General features: G+C 38.4%; 1 protein-coding gene across 1 annotated transcript in view; it reads right to left on the minus strand.

The window, feature by feature from the left end:
• Positions 1 to 24,671, minus strand: part of LOC107603279 (cytosolic carboxypeptidase 6-like) — a 409,489-nt gene that overhangs the window by 33,933 nt on the left and 350,885 nt on the right. Inside the window, exons 7-9 of the mRNA XM_016296044.1 lie at positions 8,247 to 8,336; positions 6,137 to 6,251; positions 1,209 to 1,320 (exon numbers count right to left, since the gene is read on the minus strand). Of these exons, the coding sequence (XP_016151530.1) occupies positions 1,209 to 1,320; positions 6,137 to 6,251; positions 8,247 to 8,336 (317 nt within the window). The remainder of the gene's footprint in view (positions 1 to 1,208; positions 1,321 to 6,136; positions 6,252 to 8,246; positions 8,337 to 24,671) is intronic.

The following is a 24,671-nucleotide window of genomic DNA, read 5'->3' on the forward strand; positions in this document are numbered from 1 at the left end:
TTCTGCTGTAATTAACATAAAGGAAGTTGAGGCGGTGCTTTCTCAAACAAAAGACAAGTTGAGTGAAAGTGTGTGTGGTAGACTCACCTGGGCAGAGGGAGTGCAAACACTCACACAGATACACTCACTGAGAAAAATGCTGAATTGTAGCTGCTTTGAATAGTACATTGGTTCCTATATGCTGAGTCAGGTTGTTATCCATACTATACATAACCATGTGTTTTAAAGACAGTGTGTAAGTGTGTGTTTTTATTAAAGGTGACATATCATGAAAATCTGACTTTCCCAGGTTTTAAGTGCTATAATCAGGTCCTCAGTGCATCTACCAACCAAGGAAACGTGAAAAAGATTAACCCAGTAACTTTGTTTTGGAAAGCCTTTTTCTGCAAGCATCTGAGAAAACGAGCGCGTCAGATTTCGCTCCCTTGGTGACGTGGAAAAGGGATCTCAAATATGGTTTAAAACTCGTGATTTCAGCGTGATAAACAAGATAATCAGAACAAAAACAGATGTTTTTAGCAGATACGAGCTAAAAAGAGGAACTGGAAAAGGGGGTGGGGAGCCGTAGCTAATTTGCATTTAAAGACACAGGCCCGAAAAACAGCGTGTTTCTGCTTCCACTCAAAATAGGGATTTTCAAAATTATATAATAAATGATCTGTTGAGTATTTTGAGCTGAAACTTCACAGACACATTCTGAGGACACCAGAGACTTATATTACATATTGTAAAAAGGGGCATAATATGTCTCCTTTAAAGCTCAACGGTAAAATACTTTCTCCTAACCTAGTTAAATATATAGAGACAATTAGAAGTGAGGATCAATTCCAGTTTTTTTGCACAGACTGGGTCATGTTGTTTGTGTTTAGTAAAAACACTTATGAATATTCGATTTGAGCCCCTTTCAAATATGGTATCTCAAATCTGACCTACAACTAAACATTTTATCCAACTCTCCTCTCCTGCCATTGTAGAAATTTTTACTAAATGCTTTTGTTTAAATAGTTTTTTTTTAACAAAAAATAAAATGAATCTAATATATTTGACTAAATTACTAAATGTAAATGTAAATATATGGCATATTAAATCATATAATATATATATATATATGTATAATTTTTTTTATATATATAATAATATTATATATATTCACAAAAGGGAAAATGAAATGAAATCAGAATGGATTCAGAATCAGAATGGATACTTACTGGGTCCTGGTTCATTTGGACAATGAGTTGTTTGACGGCATGTAAAGTGGGATGGGCCCAAGGGGAAGGGTCCTGCCAGTGACGGTTCAGATCGAAGCCCATTAGAGAACACCTAAAATAAATACAAACAAATCAAAAATTCAACTCAGTAAAACAATGGCAAAACACCAACACCTTCATCTTTTTTGGCAGACCTCACAGAAAGCAAAATACTGCGCAAAGTGATAATATCACAGTGAATATGAACATATTTGATGTTTAAAATATTACTATGGGGAGATTTTGGAACAATGAGATTTCATGTGGGCGAGGCTGTGAAACCACAAGCTTTCATGTTATGTACTTGAAGTGATAAGTTATTGGGTTTGAACATCACAGATAAGCTCAAATTGAAATCCACACACATTTTGCGGTCAGAACCGCAGAAAATCACACACGCAGTACATGTCCACTTGTGCGGAGCGAGCAGAGCAGTGTTTACAATTCATTCTCTATGGGAGATGAGAGGCAGACTCGTGAAGGAGACTGTGGGATTGACAGCAGAGAGGAGTAAGCATCAAAAAGTTGTGAAATATTCAACTTTATGCAAATGAAAGGTGAAAAACATCCAAATGCTGTGAGGGTGAAGGCTGTGACGTCTGTCATAAACATTTCAAAATCAGCAGATTTGCATTCATTAGAGTTTCTGGTTGGTTTACGCAATTAAATGACATATTACTCATTTTAATTCAGATTTCAAAAGTTCACACACTTTCATTGTGGCTATACTATAATAATTTATATGTAATACTTCAATGACTATATTTTAAAGGACTGTTTTCACATGTAAATAGGAACTTGATAGGTGCATATTTCTCTCCTATTTCAGACTAGATTACTTTTTCACTAGAGAAAGCGATATCATGGATATAGGAGTATTTTAACCAGAAGCTACAATATGAAGTTAAAAACATCTTGATGGATTTATTAATTGCAAACACACAGCTTTTCACTTTACAAGATGTAAACTGATGGACAGGGGCGCAACTGCACATTTGCCAAGGGGTATGCAAGATCAGTGTTGGCGCCCCCCTCCCCCTGTATTCTAGTAGCCACTAGCACTAACTCGTGCAGAAAACTTTCTGCAAGTCATTGAGCAAAAGTCAACAAAAAGAAACAAACTCATCAGGAGTGAAAAAAGTGGAAAAAAGGGGGGAGTGTGTCACATAACATTCCCTTTAACTCCTATGGCGGACCCCAGACAGTAGAGCACGCACACACACACACACACGCGCGCACGCACATGCGCACACACACACACACACACACACACACACACACACACACACACACACACATTATTCATTTTAAAATTTACTTTAAAGAACATCTGCATTTTTAATTATAGAGATAATTCACGGAAAATTTGCCATGCAAAGTTGAAGATTTCTGCCAAGATTTCCTCTGGTAGAAAAACAAATACTATTAAAATGAATGTCATGATTCCCACTATGACCACTAGATGACAGCAGAGGATTATTTATTGTCTCATTTACCATTTCCACTTTGTAATAGTTATTTTCACATGTTTTGCTAATGGATTTATATTTAGACATTATAAAATCACAATTATAGCATTTAAAAATCTCATTTTTGTCAAAATTCAGCATTGTTTTGTATTGAAGTATGTAGTAGCAAGAGTTTTCAACTCATCGGATCTACTTGAATCACACAGATGGCCTATTTTGAATTTCAGTGAAAGGTGGCTAGTTTGTATCCTTGTTTACAATCTTCTCGATTTCTCTCAAATGTAAATAAAATGCCTATTCACAAACTTTTTTTTTTTAGCAACAGATACTCAGAAATGAACTGATATTTGCCCTCTTAGGCAGTGGCGGAGCCAGGATGTTTTCATAGGACTGGCCAGGAAGGGGCCAGCAACCAGTCTGCGGTGGCACAGAAATCTTCACTATTTCAATATAGAAATGCATTTGACTACTGGACTGTTTTAGTGCCTATAACACAACTGAATACAATTAATTTGTAAGTAATTGTAATTGAGAATATGTGAAGTTGTGAATTAGACCAGATAATACTGAGTGAATATGACCATTTTTGTATTATTTTTGTATTACCTCCAGGTATTTTAATAAAAGGGCTCACTCTAGCTTTATTGCTCAGTCTCAACACCCCCAAAAGCTTGTTCTCCATCATTGCACAGGCCTACTCATGGATGAGACATGCAGATAGTTCAAAAATTTAGCCCATCTTCTCTGAATTTAATATAATCAATTAACTCTGAAAAAACAGTCAATGTTAAACATTCTATTAGTTGTCAAAATTAATTAATTGCAACAGTTTTGTCAAACCTAAATCGAGCTCTGTACAAAGGAAAAAAATAAAGGATAAAAGTTCTCTTTTGAATCCCCATCTGCAATAATGTGAAAAGGGGCGGAAGTCAACAGCACATAAATGCCAGAATGTAAAATTTGTTATTTTATGCATTTAACTATCGTTTAATTTTCGTACAACTGCACTGTGCTCACATTTAGCCTACTTGTGCATTAAATTACAAATATCGCGCCCTATTGTGATCTCGAATGGCAGAATATTTCAGTAAGAATACATGCATTTGAGAGACGTTCTTAAATGTGATGCATATATGCACAGTTTTGAGGTTTTAATCGCAATTTTGGTCATTTCATGACTTAACTGACGATGTATGCTCGTAGTTTTTTGGCAGGGTAATTTATGATTAAGTGATAGTGCGCCTCATATTCACTTACAGTTGAGGAGCACAGTAAAACGTCTGACAGAACAGGAAAGTTTGTTTTACTGACATATAACAACATCTCATCAGACCGCAGTTCACTGTTGTTCTACTGAAGGTCATTTGGCAGCCCTTCCTTTTCCGCAGAATCCACACACGTTTGACTCGCGCGCTGAGGGAAAGCTGAAGTGTGTGTCTGAAAGTCTCCCGTTTGTTGTGGTCGTAAAGAGAAGAGATACGGCGGTTCAGCGTCTTAAGTTGATAGTAAATACATCAATGAACTAATAAAAAATGCTAAAAACCGTTAAATAAAAATGTTTCATTACATTATTTTAACAACTAAGCTTTTGATTATTTATAACGTTTCATTAAAGAAGATTTTCACATAATGAATTCAGCAAAATAGCGCCCCCCCCCTATGTGCGGCGCCCATATGCACGGCATACCCCGTTTTTGCTCCACTGCTGATTGACTAGAGTCATGTGGATTATTGTGATGCTTTTATCAGCTGCTTGAACTCTCATTCTGATGGGACCCATTTAGAGAATCCATTGGTGAACAAGTGATGTACTGCTAGATTTCTCCAAATCTGTTCTGATCTACAACGTGGATGGCCAGAAGGTTAGTACATTTTCAGCAGATTTTCATTTTTTGGTGAACTATTCCTTTAAAAGCAATCACAGTCCACACTAAAGACAACCATACTGCTCTACATTTACAGACACAAAGTGGCAGATCTCTGGTGTTTCGGGCGATATTAAGAGTTTTCTTCATCCACACCATTGGACATGTACCATCTCAAGCGATCTTTCCTACAGGTCTCTGTTTGTTATTTTCCTTTCCCTGAGGCAGTGGACTGATGTGGGGGATGGACAGACGCCTGAGCCCCTGCTGCTGTCCAGCTGAGACTGTGTGACTGTGACTTTGAGCTGAACCTGTAGTCAATGCTGCTGCTCTCAGAACAACACTAATCCCCAGTCAGCAAGGATTGATCCCATGTCCCCTCCTGCAGCTGCTTGTGCTTCTCTCTCTCTCTCTACAGAAAAACTACTGATTCAGCACTGAGAGAACAAGAGAGATGGATCTGATCTCTAATTGTGGACCTCAATGGCTCTCGGTGAGGCATCATCGGTTAAAGTTGCTGCCGAGAGCACCTTTAAGGGTCAGTGGCGGCGTATGTCGTATGTCAGTCCTGTCACCACCATTGAACCATTGATCCACCTCTGCAGCTCTGCAGTTCATGAGAGCCGTCACAAGGTGGCAGCCACTAACGCAGTTTCTGCGGGCCTATGGGAAAATGCAGAGAGCCACTGATGTATTCCGAATGATCGCCACCATTATATAAAAGCCAATAATGGGATTAGGAGTAAAGACAACACCTGCCACGAATGACCAACTTCAACCCCAGTGTAGACTGGCCACTGCACACACACACACACACACACACACACACACACACACACAGTTGTGTTTCAATTCATTTCTGTAGAAGTTCACTTCCCTTGTGTAAAATGTCTTATAAAATACTGACAACACTTAAGTCAGGCAGATAAGGGGCATATGATGACATAATACAGTAAACTTATAAAAATAATAATAATAATTATTATTATTAGCATAAACATACATACATACAGGACTATTCTAAAATGTATGGTCTTTTTAATGTTTTTGAAACAAGTCTCATGCTCACCAAGGCTGCATTTATTTGATAACAAATACAGTAGAAACAGTAATATTGTGAAATATTACTACAATTTTATATAAAAGTTTTGTATTTAAATATGTTCTAACATGTCATTTATTATTGTGATGCAAAGCTGAATTTTCAGCATCATTATTCAAGCCTTCAGCGTCACACAATCCTTCAGAAATCATTCTAATATGCTGATTTCATGTTCAGGAAACATTTATTATTATTATCAATGTTGAAAACAGCTGTGCCGCTTTATATTTTTGTGGAAATCATGATAACATTAAATAAAATGTAAAAATGTAAAAATAAATAAATAAATAAAATACATAAATTATATATCTAATAGCATACATTAACATCTATATTATATTTAACTTACTATGTGATTCAGGAAACTATTATATGACTGTTGCAATAAAAAAACGCAAGTATAATGTAATTTAAAATATTCTATTATGTGCATGATTGTTCGTTTCAGCTGACCTGTAGTTTCCCAGGAACACGCCATCAGGGTTGAGCATGGGAACGATCTTAAAGATCACATGATCACGCAGGACCTGAGCGATGGGATGCTGGCTAACCAGAAAGTCGATGACACCTGCAGGAAAGACAAATACACACAATAAAGTGTAACACACAATGAAGTACATCATATCAAATTGAGATTAAAAAACAAAATACTTGGCATTAAAACATCAGAGAAGGATATCTGAGACATCTCCAGTCAACACAAATGGAATAGACCAGACAACCGAATGAAAGAGAGAGATTTATACAGCGGAGAATCAAAGATCATACTAATTAGAGCAAGAAAATGAGAAAGAGACACAGACAGAGGACAGACGGAGTCACGGAGAGAAAGGCAGCGAGTGAGGCATGTCGATAATGGCGATCACTAGTTGTCCTTCCATTTGCCCTGTACTGAGAGCGAATAATTGACAGATAAACAAGAAGCATAGAAATAGAGAGCAGGAGTGTGTGTGTGAAAGAGAGGGCAGACCCCATCTCATTCCCCCATCTTCCTCAACCCCTCACCCACTCTGTCCTGCTCATTAGTGCTAATGGAGGCATAACAAGCTCTCTAATTGAGTCAATGTGGCACAGAGGCAGGCCACACAGCTATGCTATCTAATTGCTTGAAGTTCCTATATTTATTCATGCATATCCGCATGTGTGTGTGTTATTAGGGTGGTAGGGCAGGTGACTTTGAAGCTTTGTACTGACCGAACTTCAGTTAAGCGTAAAAGCCCTCTTCAGAATTACAACAAAGGCCGAACTCAATAATTAGCTGCATGAAGATTTGGGCTGTGACAAACCACTATTAACCACATCAACTGACAGTCCTAAATTATTTGGATGCACACAGAAGTGACAGAATGACTGTATTGCAAATTATAATGCAGGATGACAGATGGCAGAAGTCATGCAGATATACACAAATATAATATCATTATATAATATCCAGTATATCTACAAGCTATAAAATGTAATATTGGCAAATGAACAATGATTAAACTACATTTAACATTTTTGAAAATGTGAGTGGTTCTGAGCAAAACTCGTTATGTGGGTGGTTGCCAGGGTGTTGCTATGTAGTTGCTAAGCTGTTCTGAGTGTTTAGCAATGCAGTTGCTAACTTCTGTTAATCAGGGGATGTTGATTTCAAAATGGCAGATGACCAACATCTACCACTAACCCACAGCACTTCCTTGAAATATTTTAAGACAAAATTTAGCTTTGCCATCACAGGAATAAATTACATTTTAAATTAAAATAGTTTTTTTTTTCACAATATTATAGCTTTTATTATATTTTAATCAAATAAATGCAGCCTTGGTAGGCATAAGAGAGTTCTTTCAAAAACATTAAATTAATACATTTAACTTTTTTTTTCTTAAAGAAAATGTGAGCAGTCCTGAGCAAATCCAATGCATTTTTTCATTTTAGTTTAGGTATTTTGCTATTAGTTGGAGATGAAACAATAACTAGCTGACCCCTTTCAGTACTGCAGCAGTTGAAGACCCCCCATTTTAAGGTTAAAAAGACAGCTGATAATGATTTGACATTGAGCTATATGGAAACCTAACATAATCCACCTGTGAAAAGACTGCATTGTATCATCATTTGTCATGGACACTTACAGGAAAGCCACATTTCTGTATTGTAACACAAAGTGAAAGCAGACTTTTTCTGTTGAATTGATGTTATTGATGGTATTGCCTTTGAAATCTGGCCATTTTGTCAGACTGTTGTGTCAGCAAGTGTTGTGCTCCGTGACAGGTAAGGTCTTTGCATAGCCGGCTTTAAACAGATTTAGGAGTGATACAGAGAAGATGAGCTGACACTTCCTCTAATCTGCCGTATGCTCCCTGACCTCCTGTTTTTCCGCTCATCTGTTGACCTTCACTCGCAGCAGAGCCCAGCGGCGTGCAGAACTTAAGGTACAAAAGGAAAAGCAGTCTGATGAAATGCAGAGGCCCACCGAGGCCAACCGTCCTTAACGTTGGTCTGTGTTTTGTATTTCAGCAGATTCCAGGATCTCAGGACATCATCAGGCCATGTATGTGTGTGTCGAGATGAGACAAGGTCTTACCCTGACAGATGAAGGAAGCAGGTGATTCTCCAGGGTGAACGCGGGCTGTGAGAAACACCACCCGCTTTTCTCGCTCTTGGTTCAGATGGGCTGAAACACACACACAAACACAGAAAGGTTAGTCTCAGCAGGTAGAGGTCTTGGCAGGACAGTGTATGTGTGGTCAGGAGCCATATGTTTGGACCCTGGAGATTCAGACCTCAGGCATGCAGCAGGAAACCCAGTATGACAGGACAGGAGTGATAGGAAATGTCAAAGATAATGAATACTCCATAGGAGGACAAAACACAATGAGCTACTGATTGCAAGAGCAGGAGAAAAACATCTTGTGGCCGGAGAATGCACATGGATCCTCAAGCGCCTACATCTTTTCAATTAAGACTTTAACGAACAATTGAATATTAACTTAAATAAGATTAAAAAAGCAACATCCGTAAAGTTGCTATAATGTTCTAGACCTCTTTCAATGTACGCTTATTGGACTTTTTCAGCTGTTTGTTTTTAATTTTTTTTATTTTAAAACGCCAGACAAAAATCGTAAGTTGGATTGCTTAGAAAATGATTAGCACACCTCTCTTTGATAAGATTCATCATTTGAAGAATAAATAAACACTGCAGGATGACTTGTGCACCAAAGTTGCTCAAATCCCTAAATGTAATTATGAATATTTTTAGATGCTTTCCTTAGCATTTACAGCTAATTAGTATTTATGTCAGACAATATGTACTCAGTATTTACTAAAAACAGAAGTTTATTATCCAACCCCATCCACTCAGACCGTTTATGGAAATTAAGCTGCAAAAATGGGTCATTCAGGAACAGTCATTAAAAGTTATTAAAGACAGTAAGTATCCGTACACCGGTACGCAGAGGTTGGCCAATCATAATAGAGGTAATTTATATATAGTTACAGCAAATAGTCTGTTTAATTTAAATGGTCAGAGATATGGGGTAAAATTGTCATGTAAAACTAAATTATAAGTGTTTTGGTTGACAAAAACCTGAAAACCATTATAAGCGGGCTTCAGTGAAAAATACTAAATGTTACAAAAGTGAAGAACAGGACCCTTTGAGATATTTTGTGAGATATTTTTATGTTTTATGAGAGATAGAAATGTTAAGGTCACAGTATTTAAATAAATTCAATGCTGTCAATAGAATACGTTTAGAATAAATGAAATAATAATGAAGCTGATGATTCCCAACCAGTATTTAGAAAGCATAACAAAAGTCTTACTAAGTTTTTTAAGTTTTAGCCCTTTCAAAGCTTTTTGTAGATAGGATTTCAAGGTTACTGTGTTTAAATGAATTCCATGCTAGATACTTCATCGTGGATGCAATAATAACTCCTAGATCTGTTTCCAGATATTTCGTCCTCTTCTCCTCTTTTACAATCTCCAAAATGTTACAGAGAGGAATTTAATGCAGAGTAAATCAAATCAGTCCCTCTTTGTGAGCGATGCCAGTTGGGAATGGAATGGGAATACCATTCAAGTTAATGAAAAGAAAGGCTGGACGAATGCGAAAGTGCTGCCAACAAGAGCTCCTCTTTAAAGGCTGATGTGCTTCCAGGCAAAGAAGCGAGCACATTTTAGTCTCAGAGCACGCCATTCCTCAAGGCGGGATGCTAGGAACGTGCACAATGGGGAATTCGTATTTCTCTTATCGGTGTGTGCCACGGGTTGTCCGAACAGGTAAGCCAGAAAATACTTTTTCTAGCAAGGAAATCACATAATGACCAAGAATTTACACCTGTAGGAAGACAGAAGCACAAGCACACACACGCTTGCAGTATATAAGGCCACTGTTATCACTTTCTATTAGCAGGCACATAGATAAAATACAGAGTTTTAAAAGGACAGACACTGATACACTAAAAATACTAAATGTCTTTGAACTAATATGAATGATTCTATTCAATGCAGAAGTAATGCATCAAGATAAAAAATGGACATGGGTCTTGTGTGCATGTTTGAGTCAGGGGAATATCACAGAATTAATAAGGCACAAACGCACATGGGTGCTGATGCCTCAGCAGTCTGAGGAATAGCAGGTCAATCCTCAAAGATATCCTCCTCTCTTCTAGACTTGACCACGAATGAAACATTAAAATATCCAAATGCATTATTCAGCAGGCTCCTTGAATATTATATCCATCCATCACTAGCTGTAAAGACAAGCATGGCCTAATACATTATGTCTATGGTGACTCTGGCCCCTGTGGGGCCGCCTTTAAGTCTGTAAGGGGTTGCGAAGGCTGAAGGGAAATTATTAGAACTGTACCTGAGATAATTTTGCTCTTAAAGCAGTTCAAGGAAGCCTGTCGTTTCAAAGGCAGCTTTTTCCAGCAGCAAAAGGGTTTGGATTTATAAAAATCGACTGTGATAACAACAGTACCATTTCCACTACAGTTATTGCTGATACAAGAAAAATGTGGTAAATTCACCACCACTTTCATCACAAAAAGAAATGCTATTGTTCCAGTCCTGAATGCTGACTGCTCAATAAAGTGTTCCAGGTAGATACAGTATTACATAATATCTCTGCACACCAGTCGTATAACTTTCTGATGCCACAGACACCAAAATATGATTAAAAAGGACCCCCTGCCTAAAATACAAAAGGTATAACTTCATATAGTCATGTAATAAGACCCAATTTATAACAAAGTAAAGAATAATAAATGGCAAAAGTGTATCTGGAAAATATTTAGTTTCTATTAAGCTGATTTAGTTTTTTTCTTCTCTTATGTTTACTTCCTCTTTTTTTGTTAACTGTGGCTGTCAATAGAATACAATAATTAATTAATTTCAAGATTTCCAACCAGTATTTAGAAAGCAGAATGAAACGGTAATTATTTTTATTGCATCTTTATTTTTGTACAATAACTATTCATTATAATTAAATTTTTTATCATCTTTCTCTGAACTTTCTAAACCCCAGCAGTCCCTTGTCCCCTGCCATAAAGACCAAGTTGTTTTAAAGGGGTCATATGATTGTAGCGAATCAGCTCATGGGGAAATATGAATAATTAATCATAACTAGTTATAATTAATTATAAATATTTAGATCCGCTGTAGATATTTACTTGACCTCTCAGGGTCAACTGTCTGTCAATTCTAAGAACGTTAATTTCCTGGTTAAGGGAAATAACTTTCTTACTGTACAATTCTACACCGAGCTTGTAGCATAAATCTGCATGATTAAGTGACTCCAGTTATGAGCAAACAATGAACAACGTCAAGTGTGATACAAGTAAGACTTTATTAACTACATAAACACTTAAACTAGTCTAACATACTACATAAACACTTAAACTGGTCTAACATACACATACACACACACACGCATACAGTTGGTATAGGAAAAGGAGTTAAAGTTTAGGCAGTAAAAAGGAGAGAAATAAGGAATGAAGTTATGGAACCATTTGCATATTCAGCAGATTTACAGCCTGAAGGGAACATCAGATTCTTAGTTCAAACACACCTTTGTAAAAAGGTACAAATGATGCACCTCGGGCCCGACAACCATCCAAGTGCAGATACTTGCACGCCTCGTCTGTCTGAAAGAGGCTTGATGCAACCTGAAGGTTCAAGTTGATCTTTGCTGAAGTTGGTTGATGAAAAAGAACCAGTTTGAGTCAGATAATCTTGTTGAATGGAAAAGACAAGGCCGAAGCCTGGCACGTACTTAAGGATGTCCTGTGTGGGGTGTATTAGAACGAGCCGTTTTAGGTAGGTGTGGTTGACTCTTAACTTTTATAAAGAATATCTCTTTGGATTTGAGACTTTAGTCTTTGCAACTTTACAGATCTTCTTTATGCACCAAGAGATTGTAACACTCCAAAGAGAAAGGAAAAGTTTTAATCATATCATATGACCCCTTTAATTTTAATTTGCTTAAAAATAATGTTTTAATAATATATAATCGAATAATAATAATAATACTGTCATTAATATTTTATGTAATATATAGTTCATTTTATATTTATTATTTTTAATAATTATATATAAATATAATCATTTAATATGCAATTATGATGTTACAGTGCTATTATTATAGAGTAGTATTAGTATATAGTTGTAACAATGCTGGTGGAAACCATGGCTTCCATAGTAAATTTGTGTAAGGGTAGTTTTCATCCTTTTCATGGTCACTGCACAGGATGACACCCCACTGCAGTGAACAGATGATTATCTGTCATGTAAAGCAACTGTTACCACATGGATGCACGTGCGTGCGCACACACACACACACACACACACACACACACACACACACACACACATTGCCCTCCCATGAGACTGCCTTGTCTTGTATGGCCGGACAATAATATATCATGGCCTCTCTCACTGTGTCCTAAATGAGTGATCGTTGAGCTCATTGCTATGTACACAAGCCTAATATCGTATTGATCTCATCTGGGTTTGTGCTGAGCTGCAGGAAATGCTGATTGCTGCTATGCTACGTTCATCCATATATATTCTAATCTGCTTCCTGGGGGCCTGAAAACATTTCAGCATGGGCTGCAATCATAAAACATTCGTCGAATTTTACAGGAAAATTTCTCTTGCCGCTTCTCTCCCCCTCTCTGTCCTTCACAGAGATGGATGGCTTTGCCATTCAAAAGTCTCTGTGGAAAGGCTCGGGCGTTTGCTGGAAATGTGAGCGCTTGCGTTTCAGCAGGTGCTGGGTGTGTGGCTCCATCAGTTATAAATCCCACCTCGGGCCCGACCCGCTGCAAACAAGCCAGCGGATGTAAAACAATGCCGCAGCCTGGAGGCAAACGCTACACTTAGACGTGCGGGACAGATGGAGCGAGCAGTGTGTTTACCTTGTGCCTATAGACCTCCCTCCCCATTAAAGCGAACAGCCCTGAAACATTCATTATGCGTCACTCGCAGCCATTCCATACGGTTCTTTTTTGGAAATAATACTCTGTAAGATGTATTTTTAATGTTCATTTGCGTCAGTGTTTTTATCAGCGTTTTCCAGAGTGCCCGCAGCTTAGCAGAGAGCAAACGTTTATCATTATGTTGAGAACTGCTGCGTTAGCTCTCTTTCTTTCTTTCTTTCCATTTCTCTTGCTCACAAAACACAACACATGTCGAACTTGGAGTCCTTTGACCTGCAGGTGGTGCTAAAGATCAACAACAGCCGTCCAATTCACCACCTCCAACCCTGCAGAAAAGGCAGAAAAAAGTCTTATGAAACAAGACAAATGTACTTTAGCAATTGGCGAAGTTTTTTTTCTCCACCCATTTCGCTGCATCAGTGCTTTTCTTACACTATGTTTTCCTTTGACACCTGTCAGGCATCCTGATGCCTTAATGTATGAACTTTACCTTGACCGATTTCATAACCTCCCCTTTCACTGTTTACCTATAAGGATCTGGTGGGACATAAACAAGCTCTCTCTCTCCTATAGACGAGACACGCTCCCAATTAGACCATAAAGCACCAGTAATGGGCTGACTCTTTTAAAAGGACTCCACATGCCCACTCTTTATCTCCTTTAATGGTGCTGCTGGCCCGGTAATGCTGGGAATCCCTCATCTCAAAGAATATCCCACCACTCCAAATCATAGGAAAGGTCAACAGCCCCGTTCAGCTCCTTCTACTGCTCCCCGCTTCCATTAGGAAAGAAATGAAAGGCAGAGGGGAAAATGACAGTGAGACAGGGGAGAAATTTTATGTTGACAACCTTGTCTGAGACAACCACCTCAGCATATTTCTCACCTGAGAGCACGAGTCCCCACATTACCGCCCGACGCGAGGAAATAAAAATTTAAATGCGAGTGTATTATGATCAGGTGTGATAAATATGTAAATGACATCAAAAGAAGAGAAGTGTCTTTGACAAAAAGTGAAAAATCTAATGAATTTTGAAGGTTATGCAGATTGTGCAGTTTGGCTTTTCTCCTGTGGTCGACGTGCCACGTTTAATGCAAGCTGATAAGACATGAAAGGGCCCTGACGTAATACAATTACCTGGGATCTTTAAGAGAGCTGGAGCCTGAGCAGATCAAATTCAGCAGAAATGGCAGCTTCTCTCTGTTCAAGACAAGCCGGGTAAGTTTCATCACGCCGGCCTGAGATAGATGACTCAAACATGACAGGCTGCATTTATTTCAGCTGTGTCCTTTCTGTAGGGTCAGACGAGGCAGAGTCCAGATCTACTGCTCAATAACCACAAGCCCGCTATTATTATTAGCATTACTATAATGACATGCAGAAACGTACAGTGAGGTAAGTCTGAAAACACCAGTGAAAATGTTGCCTAATTTAAAACAATTTCTATCATCTTGTACCATTATACTACCATAGTTTTCTGGACATGATGGCACTATGCTAAAATTATACATCATAACATGGGCATCATACTTTCTATGATACATTTCCAAAATAAAAGATTACTGTGTTTGTTTATATATATATATATATATATATATATATATATATATATATATAAATATATATGATAAAAAAAATATAACAAATTATTTTTATGGCTGCCAAAAGAGTGTTTAGGAAATGTCTCATTAGTGGTAGGAGGAAAACACAGTCTTGGTTTTGTGCCCTCCAACCTCCACCCCAGGAAGATGAGGGCCTTCTTCCTCCAAAAGCATTCAGTTATTCCGAATGGCACCCGGCACCTTCACGCTGGAGTGAATTAGCATCAGTTTGCAGCAGCAGTGGAATGACACGCTCGCATGTGTGCGCGTCATATCAGCGGACACGGACTAGCTGTAAATTGTCAGTAGTGTTAAATTTATACAGGGCGCAGGCTGCTGTACAGGGTGCTGGAGCCAAACAGTCATCAACCTTCCCTCTTTCTCTCACTCCCATCTCACTTTATTCTTCAAGGACAGGGCTTTAAAAGAAATAGAGCTTTACGCCTGTGGATTCCTGACTGTGTACAGGTCAGGTGGAAGCAGAACAGGCAGTACGCACCGCGTCTCCTCATGGATTTTCTCCAGCCACAAGGTCATAAACCATTTTTCACCCCTGGGCTCCTCAATGCTACTCTCTCACCTCAAAGCATCAGACTAGCTCTTCAGTCTGAGATCTGATTTTATTCAAACGCCACCTCACTGAAAGAACCCTCTCGAATACATCCATCTCATTCTTTTACATCGCGTTTTTTGCCGGCAGTGGGTCAGATCTGGGCAAAAGCTGGACTGTGAAAGGACCGTGTGTGAGTCAAAGTCGAGGGGATAACAGAGGTCAGACTGGAGGAGAAAGGGAAGAGAAAGTGCACGCCCGGGTCAACAACCCGCTATACGTGACCCTAAGTCAGATCTCAGCCTGTAAGTGAAAGCTGAAGTGAGCAATCAAGTGCCGGAGAGATTTTGGTTCCCACAATGCACTGTAAGAATCGAGTCACTCCAGAGGATTACAATGGCATGTTGTATAAGACGGAGCTGAAGAGAGACAGCAAACCTCAGCATGTAAATACAACTCTGAACCCTCTTAAGCCCAGTAGATGATCTGGAGGGATAAAAGCACTGAGCGCAGGGTGATTAGAGATCGATTTAGCGCAATCAAGAACCCACTCGCTCACGCTCATCTCCGTGAAATGGAGAGATCTCTGTTCTCGACAATGTCATGGTATTTCACGACAATTAAGGTTGAGAGAGGTGGAGGAAGTGTCAGTCGAAAGGCTAGAAAGGGACAAAGAAAGAGAATCAAGCAGCGAGAGAAAGAAAAATATTCATTTAGTGGGTGGTCACTGCTCATTGCTTGTTTTAGTCAAACAAAGAACTTTAGAAGATTTGTGTTGCAGAAAGAAAAGGCTTAGGTTAAAAAGGAAGATGGAGGACTTTGAGAGTGAGTCATTCAAACGGCGGAAAGAATTTTTTTTTAAACACTCTAAAATGTATGAATGTCCTTGCATTGAAATAAACCACGTTTTCTAGGTTTTAAATGACAAAATATGTATACTATTCAAAATGAAGAGAAAGGAGACATTCAAAGTCTGTCTTGACAAGTTAAAAATTACAATTATTTGAATATTTTTTCACATTGAAATTCAAAGTAATTTTGCATCCCGTTTAATCAAATTCTGAATTGTAATTTACAAGGCATTATCAATTCATTTCTAAATGGTGCACATTTAGCTTTATACATCCACAAAACTCATTGGGTTAGTTTTAATTATTTTAGTCTTTTGGTTTGATATTCTATCTAATGCATTGGCATTCATTTTAAGTGAGGCTTAAGTGTCTAAATACTTTTTGACGGCAATACTGTATATATGGTAGTGATAGAGAGACAAAAAGTGGCTTGATTGTGGCAAAAAAAACATCCTTTGGCGTCAACTGACAAATCCAATACCATCTTTCTATCCTTTTAACATATGAGCTTTCACAGATGACAGACCATGTGAAATTGGGACTTGAAAAAAGAAAGAAGAAAGAAAACAGAAAACAGCAAGCTGCCTCTTGACATTAAGGAGAATAACAAGAGAGAAAGAGGGAGACAGACAGACACGGGGGAAATCTGTCATGCTTAAAGCCCTTTTGCCAAATTGCTCGCCCTCGATTTGGAAGCATTGGTCATAGTCTTCCTCCGCTCTCCCCGACTGCTGTCATGTCCCTTCAGAACAGAAAAAAAGGTGGAGAGAGAAGAAAGAAGAGATGCCGGTCTGTGCTCAGAATGACAGGGAATCAGAGAGAGGCAATAATGGGGTTTTTTGAAGAATGCACGACTGAACTTTATGGTTGCCTTGCTTGAAAGGATGAGTTACAAACAAGAAGAAAAAACCAGTGGTGATTTCTTTGGGATATGCCCCTAGCTGTGCCGCCCCTCTATATGTGACAATGGGGGCTAGAAGGGCGTGTGGGGGAGAACCGCTCGCCACTTGACAGCCAACCGCTGCTGCCGTGGAAACAGGCCTAGATCGAAACAAGCATTGAGCAACCACAAAGGTAAACCTAGCATGAGATTCAAGAACCTTTTAAAGGCTGAGGTACAGCATTCCTGCAAGAGAGAGAGAGAATGAAGGTATAATACAGACAATCCTCAAGATGCATCACTTCCTCTAACATGTGTAGAATGCAGTCTCGATTTTTGACTAGAGCAGCCTAAAGTCTGTTCATTACTGTAGTTTATTCCACAGACCTCCCACTTAGTCACCATAAAGTCTACTGTAAAAATAATAGGGATGGGATTCGTAAAGAATTTAAAGATTTCTTTGCAAATACCTTAATGATTCCACTTTCTTAACGATTCCATTAATGATTCTTTTAGTACTTTGAAAAAAAAAATCATTATATTTATATTAAATATTATTATTAAACATTACAATGAAATTATTCTTATTTTTATTATCATCCAATGATATATGAAACTCAACTATCCTCTTAATGATTCCAGTTCCTTAATGATTCCATTAATGATTCTTTCAGTACTTTGAAAAAATATATTATATTAAATATTACTTTTAAATGTTACAGTGAAACTAGTATTATTATTATTAAACAATACAGAACAAAAAAATGTGGTAGCAATTGTCAATAATTTATTTTTTAGATTTATTTTTTACATATTGCCATACGGACAGCAAGACAGTAACTACACTGATTTAAGTCACACGGGTTATGTGTTTGATTCACTAAAAAGAAAAATCACTGCTTGTGCTGTAAAAAAAACTGGTTCAAAGGAGTCAATGGTTCAGGATTCAGATGGCACCGGTTGCATTGTATGGCTTTGATCCACAAAAAGAACTGATTCATAAGAGACATTCTGCAAACAACCTACTGGATTTGCTATCAGTTTCAAGTTGTGGATGCATTCATGGTCTTGCAGTGCTGTTGGATACATATTGCAGGACACTCTCAAAGTATTTTAGTATGATGTTTCCTCTGCACTGGTGGTGTTTTTTAGCTAGTGATTTGAGACAGCTCATGCCATTTTAGTGAGCAATATATGCACCAGACAGTCAGTGAACGGACTGTGGGCGTCCCGTCTGAGACTATGTACGCTATAACTAACAATGTGCATGCAATAACAAACCCCTGCAATCTCAAAAGGTCACTCGGATCATGTCAGGCTCGATACAATTGTACTGAAACACATCTCCGGCTGGGACAAAGCAAGTAATTTTACACACTTCACCCACTCAGATTCCCGAAAAAGCTTGGACTGTAAGCGCAGTTGAAAGAAAGATGGCTTTTTTAATATAGGTTATTAGTTTCCTGACCCCCATAGAGTTCTAAATAATTTCTGAAAGCAACAAAGTCCAGACGGGAAACCTCTCTCTGCACCCAACTTTATTACGCGGTTACAGCTCCAAGGTTTAATTTCTCTCATGATTTTTTTTTTGCTCTTATTCCTTCTTTTTTCTTTCCTTTTCTCACTACATAGTGAGATCCCTGACACTCAATTTACAGCCTCACCATCTCTGTCAATCTCAATCTTATACTCTCTAAAAATATATTCACACACAGGCCACGCTTTTAGCCTGGGGCGGCAATTGTGGATGGCAAACTATTTTCGTGAGATCGCTCTCTCTCTCTTCTCTGCTGTTTCACTCACTGGGTTGTCAGTGGTTTATTGATTAAGCAGTGAGAGAAGAAGGTCTTTCAGATCTCTCTCCACACTAATCAGGAGAGAGGGAGCACTTCTGGATGAAGCACAAACTCAACATGGTCATTTCTCAGATGTCAGTGATCAGAACAAGACAGGACTTTGATAGGAAAACACCTAAGCACATATTTGTTTTTCTAACAGTCGCACTGGACTTTCCATTGATAGTTTCCCCTATACAGTATTATTTTAAAGACATTTTGCTAATTTTGGAATTGATTATAAACTTAATTATAATAATAATAATAAGTTTCAAGTTGTTGTTGAAAACTCATCTTTTTAAAATTGCTTATATAGACTTATCATGATTAGTATTCTATTGTGTTGTACTGTAATGATATTTTATGACTTGTAGTTTCCTTGTATTGTATTATTTTTGTACCTATGTATTTTATATGTTTTATTTGCTATTGTTTGTTGCGGTTTGGGTCTTAGAAAAAGCGCATTATAAATAAAATGTATTATTATTATTATTAACAGTTATTTTATTTTATTATTTTTATTATCATTTTATAATAATAATAAATATGTTATTACACACACAAAAAGTTTTTACTTTGGGAATGTATCATCTGGTCCCCACAAGGTGTTCACTACTATAAGTAAATCCACGGCATCTTAAGTATTAAGAGAAGTGAAGCGAAGTGATGTGTGGCCAAGTATGGTGTTCCATACTCAGAATTTGTGCTCTGCATTTAACCCATCCAAGTGCACACACACAGTAGTGAACACACACACACCGTGAACACACACCCGGAGCAGCGGGCAGCCACCCGGGGAGCAGTTGGGGGTTCGGTGTCTTGCTCAAGGGTCTCATGGTATTGAAGGTGGAAGAGAGTGCTGGTTATTTTTACTGTTTTTTTTAAATCATATTACCACTTCTTTACACTCTCTCTATTAATGCAGTCAAACAGCAGAACAGCAAAGCACATTACACAGATAAATAACACACTCCAGGAGTGTTAAACTATTGTCTTAATTGCTGTCATTTTCACCTACTTACATTACCTCTTCAAACCTGCAATTGACCAGCCCACTCCAGCTCTGACTGCAAACCCTTAATGTAAATGAATAACATTATGCTGTTATTCAAGATGTGAAATCAAAACTGGCCCTACTCACTCTTTTCATACAAATGTGCATGATTCATTTGGGCTTGCTACTCTACTCTAAAGTAAAAAAAAAAAAAAGAAAATATCTCAGCTTTTTTTCTTAAGGCATTTTCAATATAAGTTCCATCATTATTCCAGTAGTTGCTGATAAGTGAATGAGTCATTTGAATCATTAATTTGAATAATTCAATCAAAAACACTGATTTATTTAGAAATGTCATGGACTTTGATCGAGTCATTTATTCACGCAGATGATTCGCTTCGAATAGCTGTGAAATCAGACAGTGCTTTTTCACTGTAATGTGGGGTTTTGTGTTTGGGTTTTGTTTCATGTTCATGTTTTCATGTCTTTTATTTTGTAACTATTTCATGCTGTTAGTGTCATGCTTCCCTTGCCCTCATGCATCTCTGCCTTGTGTATGTGTCATGTTCTGATTGGTTGTCTTAGTCATGTGTCTTGTTTCCCATTGGTATGTTCTTGTCATGTGACCCTCTTGTTTGCTATAAGTAGCCATCATGTTGCCATTGTCTCTTGTCGTGTATTGATGTTGTAACCCGCTGTCGGTGAGTCTAGTCTGTTCATGCCTAGTCAAGTCAAGTCTGTTCATGTCAAGTCAAGTCACGGATTATTGTTTGGATGTTTGGATCACACTGTAAATAAACTGCACTTGGGTTCTCACTTACGCTCGCCTTCAGTGGACTAATTTGTTACATTCACATACTGTTTTATGTCCACTATATAGTAGGGAAGTATGCAATTTCAGATGCAGCCACTGATATTAGTTTAAAAACACATAGAATCAGGAACACCACTGCCTGAGTAAATCATTCAGTATTAACTTCTTGTTTATCGATCTGTTGTAAAAAAAGCAACATACTGAGCAAACATACTCGAAAACAGCAACATATTCTAGTTCATATGAGATGTTTAGTTCTTGATTTAAAGGGCAGAAAGCATTTACTTGAAGGCACAGGAAAATGTTTGGCTAGACATATTAAGAATTGATCAAGAGTGGTTGTAAAGGGCACAGACACAGTTTGTGCATAGCATGTCCAACTGTGCACTTTTAATTTAGCTAAGTTTGGTTTTAAAGAGACAGATGCCAGGTGCCCTTTAAGTCGAATACGTTTGCCATTTCCTTTACAATGATACAAGCAAATTTAATAACGGCCTCCAGGGCTTACTGCAGCCACAGTGTGTGGGATGCATTTAGTCTGACTTTGATACAGATTAATGAAATGTCACTTAATTGAGGGGGATTTGCTTGTTGAAAGAGGGTCTAATTTCAGCCCTTGTGTCACATTTAGCCTGGGAGGTGATTGATAGAGTTGACTGTTGACCGTGCCGGACTGGGTCACAATTACACAACATTTCCCTCTCTCACTCTGGGTTTCTCTTCAGCCCAAGGAGCCACTTTTCCCCACAGCACATGAAACATGCTCACACTTTATTGGTATGTCTGTTGAGGGACTTTCTTCTGAGGGAAACAGAATGGGGAAGGAAAGAACTCTTGTGAGGTGTGTTTTTCTCTCTGAGGAGTATGCTGTGCTCCTCGTCTGAGCAGATACACTTTAAACCTAAAAGGCTTCAAAACGAGCAGAGAGTTTGAAGCTGTTCGACAAAAGATGGGCCCTGAAGGAGAGAGCTCTACATCTCACCGAATATGTTTACACGAACAGCGATTTTCCAAGTGTATATGGTATTCCGGGGTTTAAGATGGGCATAGTAAACTGGTATCATGAATATATATTTTATTTAAATGAGATATTTGGTGCATTCCTCAGCCAATATGAATATCCAGGACCGCTATATACATTTCTGATTAATGCGCCTATGTGGTATTAACACAAGAATATTTGTACTGGTAACATCTGCTCTTATCTCACAGCATATTTAACAGCTTAGTCTGAAAATATATATGCATAAATGTGCTCTCGCTGCATCCTCAGCATTTATTCTAACCTCAGACAGCAGTCTACAACAAGGCAAATGTCTGAAATGCCACCTGCGGCAGTACAAATGTGCCACTGTAAAGGCCATGGCAGTGAATTCAACCCCAACCACGGCTCTTAAATCCAGACAGGGTAAAAATAGAAGATGAATTAATTTTCAGGGAAAATAGTGGGGGAAAAAACTGGGGCATGCAGTAATTACGATGAACGACGAAAGTGCAAAATAAAATTCACAAAAAAACTAAATGCATCAAAACTTAAGTTTGCACTTCCTTCTTTTACTGAAATGAAATGCATTGCAAACTCACCCTGAATTTGTTTGTACTTGTAAAAATTAAAATTTCACAGTTTGTTTAATGTGCTAAATATACAAATTTAAAAATTAATATGTGAATGTGCGTATCCGATTCCTTTTCCTAAGTTTGTACCGCACAGATTTCACTTTAAATGAGCTTCTAATAAGAATAAGTGTCGATAGAATGGTAATGTCTTTGGTCCGCCCACACAGTGGGATAATTGCACAGTTGGGATTTTGCTTTAAGAGTTGTTCATCTCCCACAGGGAAGATGCTATTAGCTCATCGTTCTTTTTCTCAAAAGGCTAGGCTGCTCACTCACTCATTCACATGAATATGCATTAAGGGCAATAAAATTCCATATGGAGCAACACACAGTGGGCTGCCATTTTGTGAGAATGTCCGTTTGCATATTAGAGGCAGTCTGTTAAGACAACGCAGTAGTAACTAGCAATCAGCTAGCATACAAGTTGCAGTTTGTTAATAAGAGAGCGAATTCCTCACCTGCAGAGCAGATTTGCTACACGTTAAACATAAAAAAAACGACAAAAAAAACAACTCGTGTGAACTGTATTTGTATTTGGCTACTATAGTTGCTGTACTTTCACAAGTTTTACATAGTAGACCTACAGTGTATTCAATCAAGTGACTTCACAATAAACAGAAGCAGGAAATGTCTGAAATGTGATGTTGCAGAATTGTGCTGTAGAATCATAATGATTTGCTGTGTATCACAGTTGTCTCATATTTTAAAGGTGCTGTATGTAATTTTTTGACTGTACTAATGCATAAAAATACCATAATATGCTTGCCGAAATTTAAGAAACATGCTAAGTTTCTCCGAAAAAACAATGCTACAGCTAGTTATTCTACTTTTAAATGTGTATTCCGTGTCGGAATGTCTGTTTTTGTTTTGGTCTGTGTGATTCCGCCCACTGCCAATTTACCCAATAGTATTTGCCCCCCCCGTTGCCAGTTGGCGGAAAACACAGCATATTGCAGCCATGGAAGCTTTCAAACGAATTGGGTCAGAGATAGCAGATTCTACCCGACCTAAAAAGCCTCGGCATCCACCTAAAAAGCTCCATGACCAGAGGACTGTTAAAACGCAGATAAATCAACTACTTAATTTACAGTGTAAGACTTGTTGTCTAACATTGTCGGTTGCGCTCATTCCTTTTGCATCTGGCAACCTGCATGAGCATTACTTACTACTTGACCGAATATGTCCCAGATGCATTATTCTGTAAAATTCTGAACACAGCGTTTAATTAAGAGAAGCGACTCTTAATTCTTGTGAAACCCTGGCAATATTTTACAGTGTACTATTACACAACTTCCTTCTAATGTAAAAGTCACAGAGAAAAAAAGGTTGATCCAACAACAACAAAAAAAAGAGAATTTTCTTCATACTCTCATTCCCTTGGTTACCTGAGATGGCAGGCACGGAAGGAGGGCGTGGATTTGGTGATTACAGCGCCAAAGCGATTGGTAGGTCGGGCGGAATAGGGTGGAAAAGGGCCTACGTTTGAAGTGGCAAGTCCTTTCATAATGCTTTGATCAGGGAGATGTTTGTAGTGGGGGCAAACTTGAAGAACAAACAAGACTTCAGAAAGATCAGCTATCTGTTCAGTAACGTTCAGCCTCTAAAGGGAACAGAAAAAACCCTCAACCGATAATCACTGACTTTTTAATGCAGATTACAGAGGGAAAAAAGACAGAAAGAGCTCAGTTTGGACCGATAGAATGGAGGATAAAGAGAGAGGGGGGGGGAGAAAGACGCCGCCGAGGGAGCAGATGTTTTTTGACTACCTGTTTTACGCGTGCCAGCCTTATATTTGCACAAAGATGCTGCCAAATGAAATTCATTGTAGAGTAAATACTTACACAGCACACATGTGTGTTTCCTACTCAGGAACTCTTAAAACACTAGAAAATGTAATTGAAAAACAAAGCGAATAGGTGACTGGCGCATGTTGGTGCAGTTAAGCGTAAATTTTCCAACTTCACGCGTCTGCCTCTATATGTGGGTGTGTGATTGAGTATGTTCTGGAAACTGTCAGTAGGTGTGCGAGTGTGTGGAGTGCAATAACTCCATACGCACGGTGCCGCCACACTAAAGCCATTAGATCTCAGCGAGAGACAGAAGTACTTTAGCGCTGTAGGTGTGACCCAAAGCCCCTAACCTCCTCCATCACAAAGCCGAGGATGGCGGAAAGCAAATCAGGACAGGACAGAGCGTAGCGGGGTCACCGGTCGGCGGGCGGTTGTGGGCAGGATACTGATTGCCCCTTTCTCATGCTTCAAAATCACATCGTTCCCTTGCTAAAAATACCCAAGCAAACTTAAAAGGGAACATGGTCCCCTCTGACACTTCATAAGAGAACACTGCGTACTTATAAGTGCATACTCTCGATTTATAATTACCGCTTTCACTCATTCTGTCTTACGGAATGCTTTGAAGGCTCGCATGG

Source organism: Sinocyclocheilus grahami, unplaced genomic scaffold, assembly GCF_001515645.1.
Source record: "Sinocyclocheilus grahami isolate Dianchi unplaced genomic scaffold, SAMN03320097.WGS_v1.1 scaffold16.1, whole genome shotgun sequence".
Taxonomy (NCBI): Eukaryota; Metazoa; Chordata; class Actinopteri; order Cypriniformes; family Cyprinidae; genus Sinocyclocheilus; species Sinocyclocheilus grahami.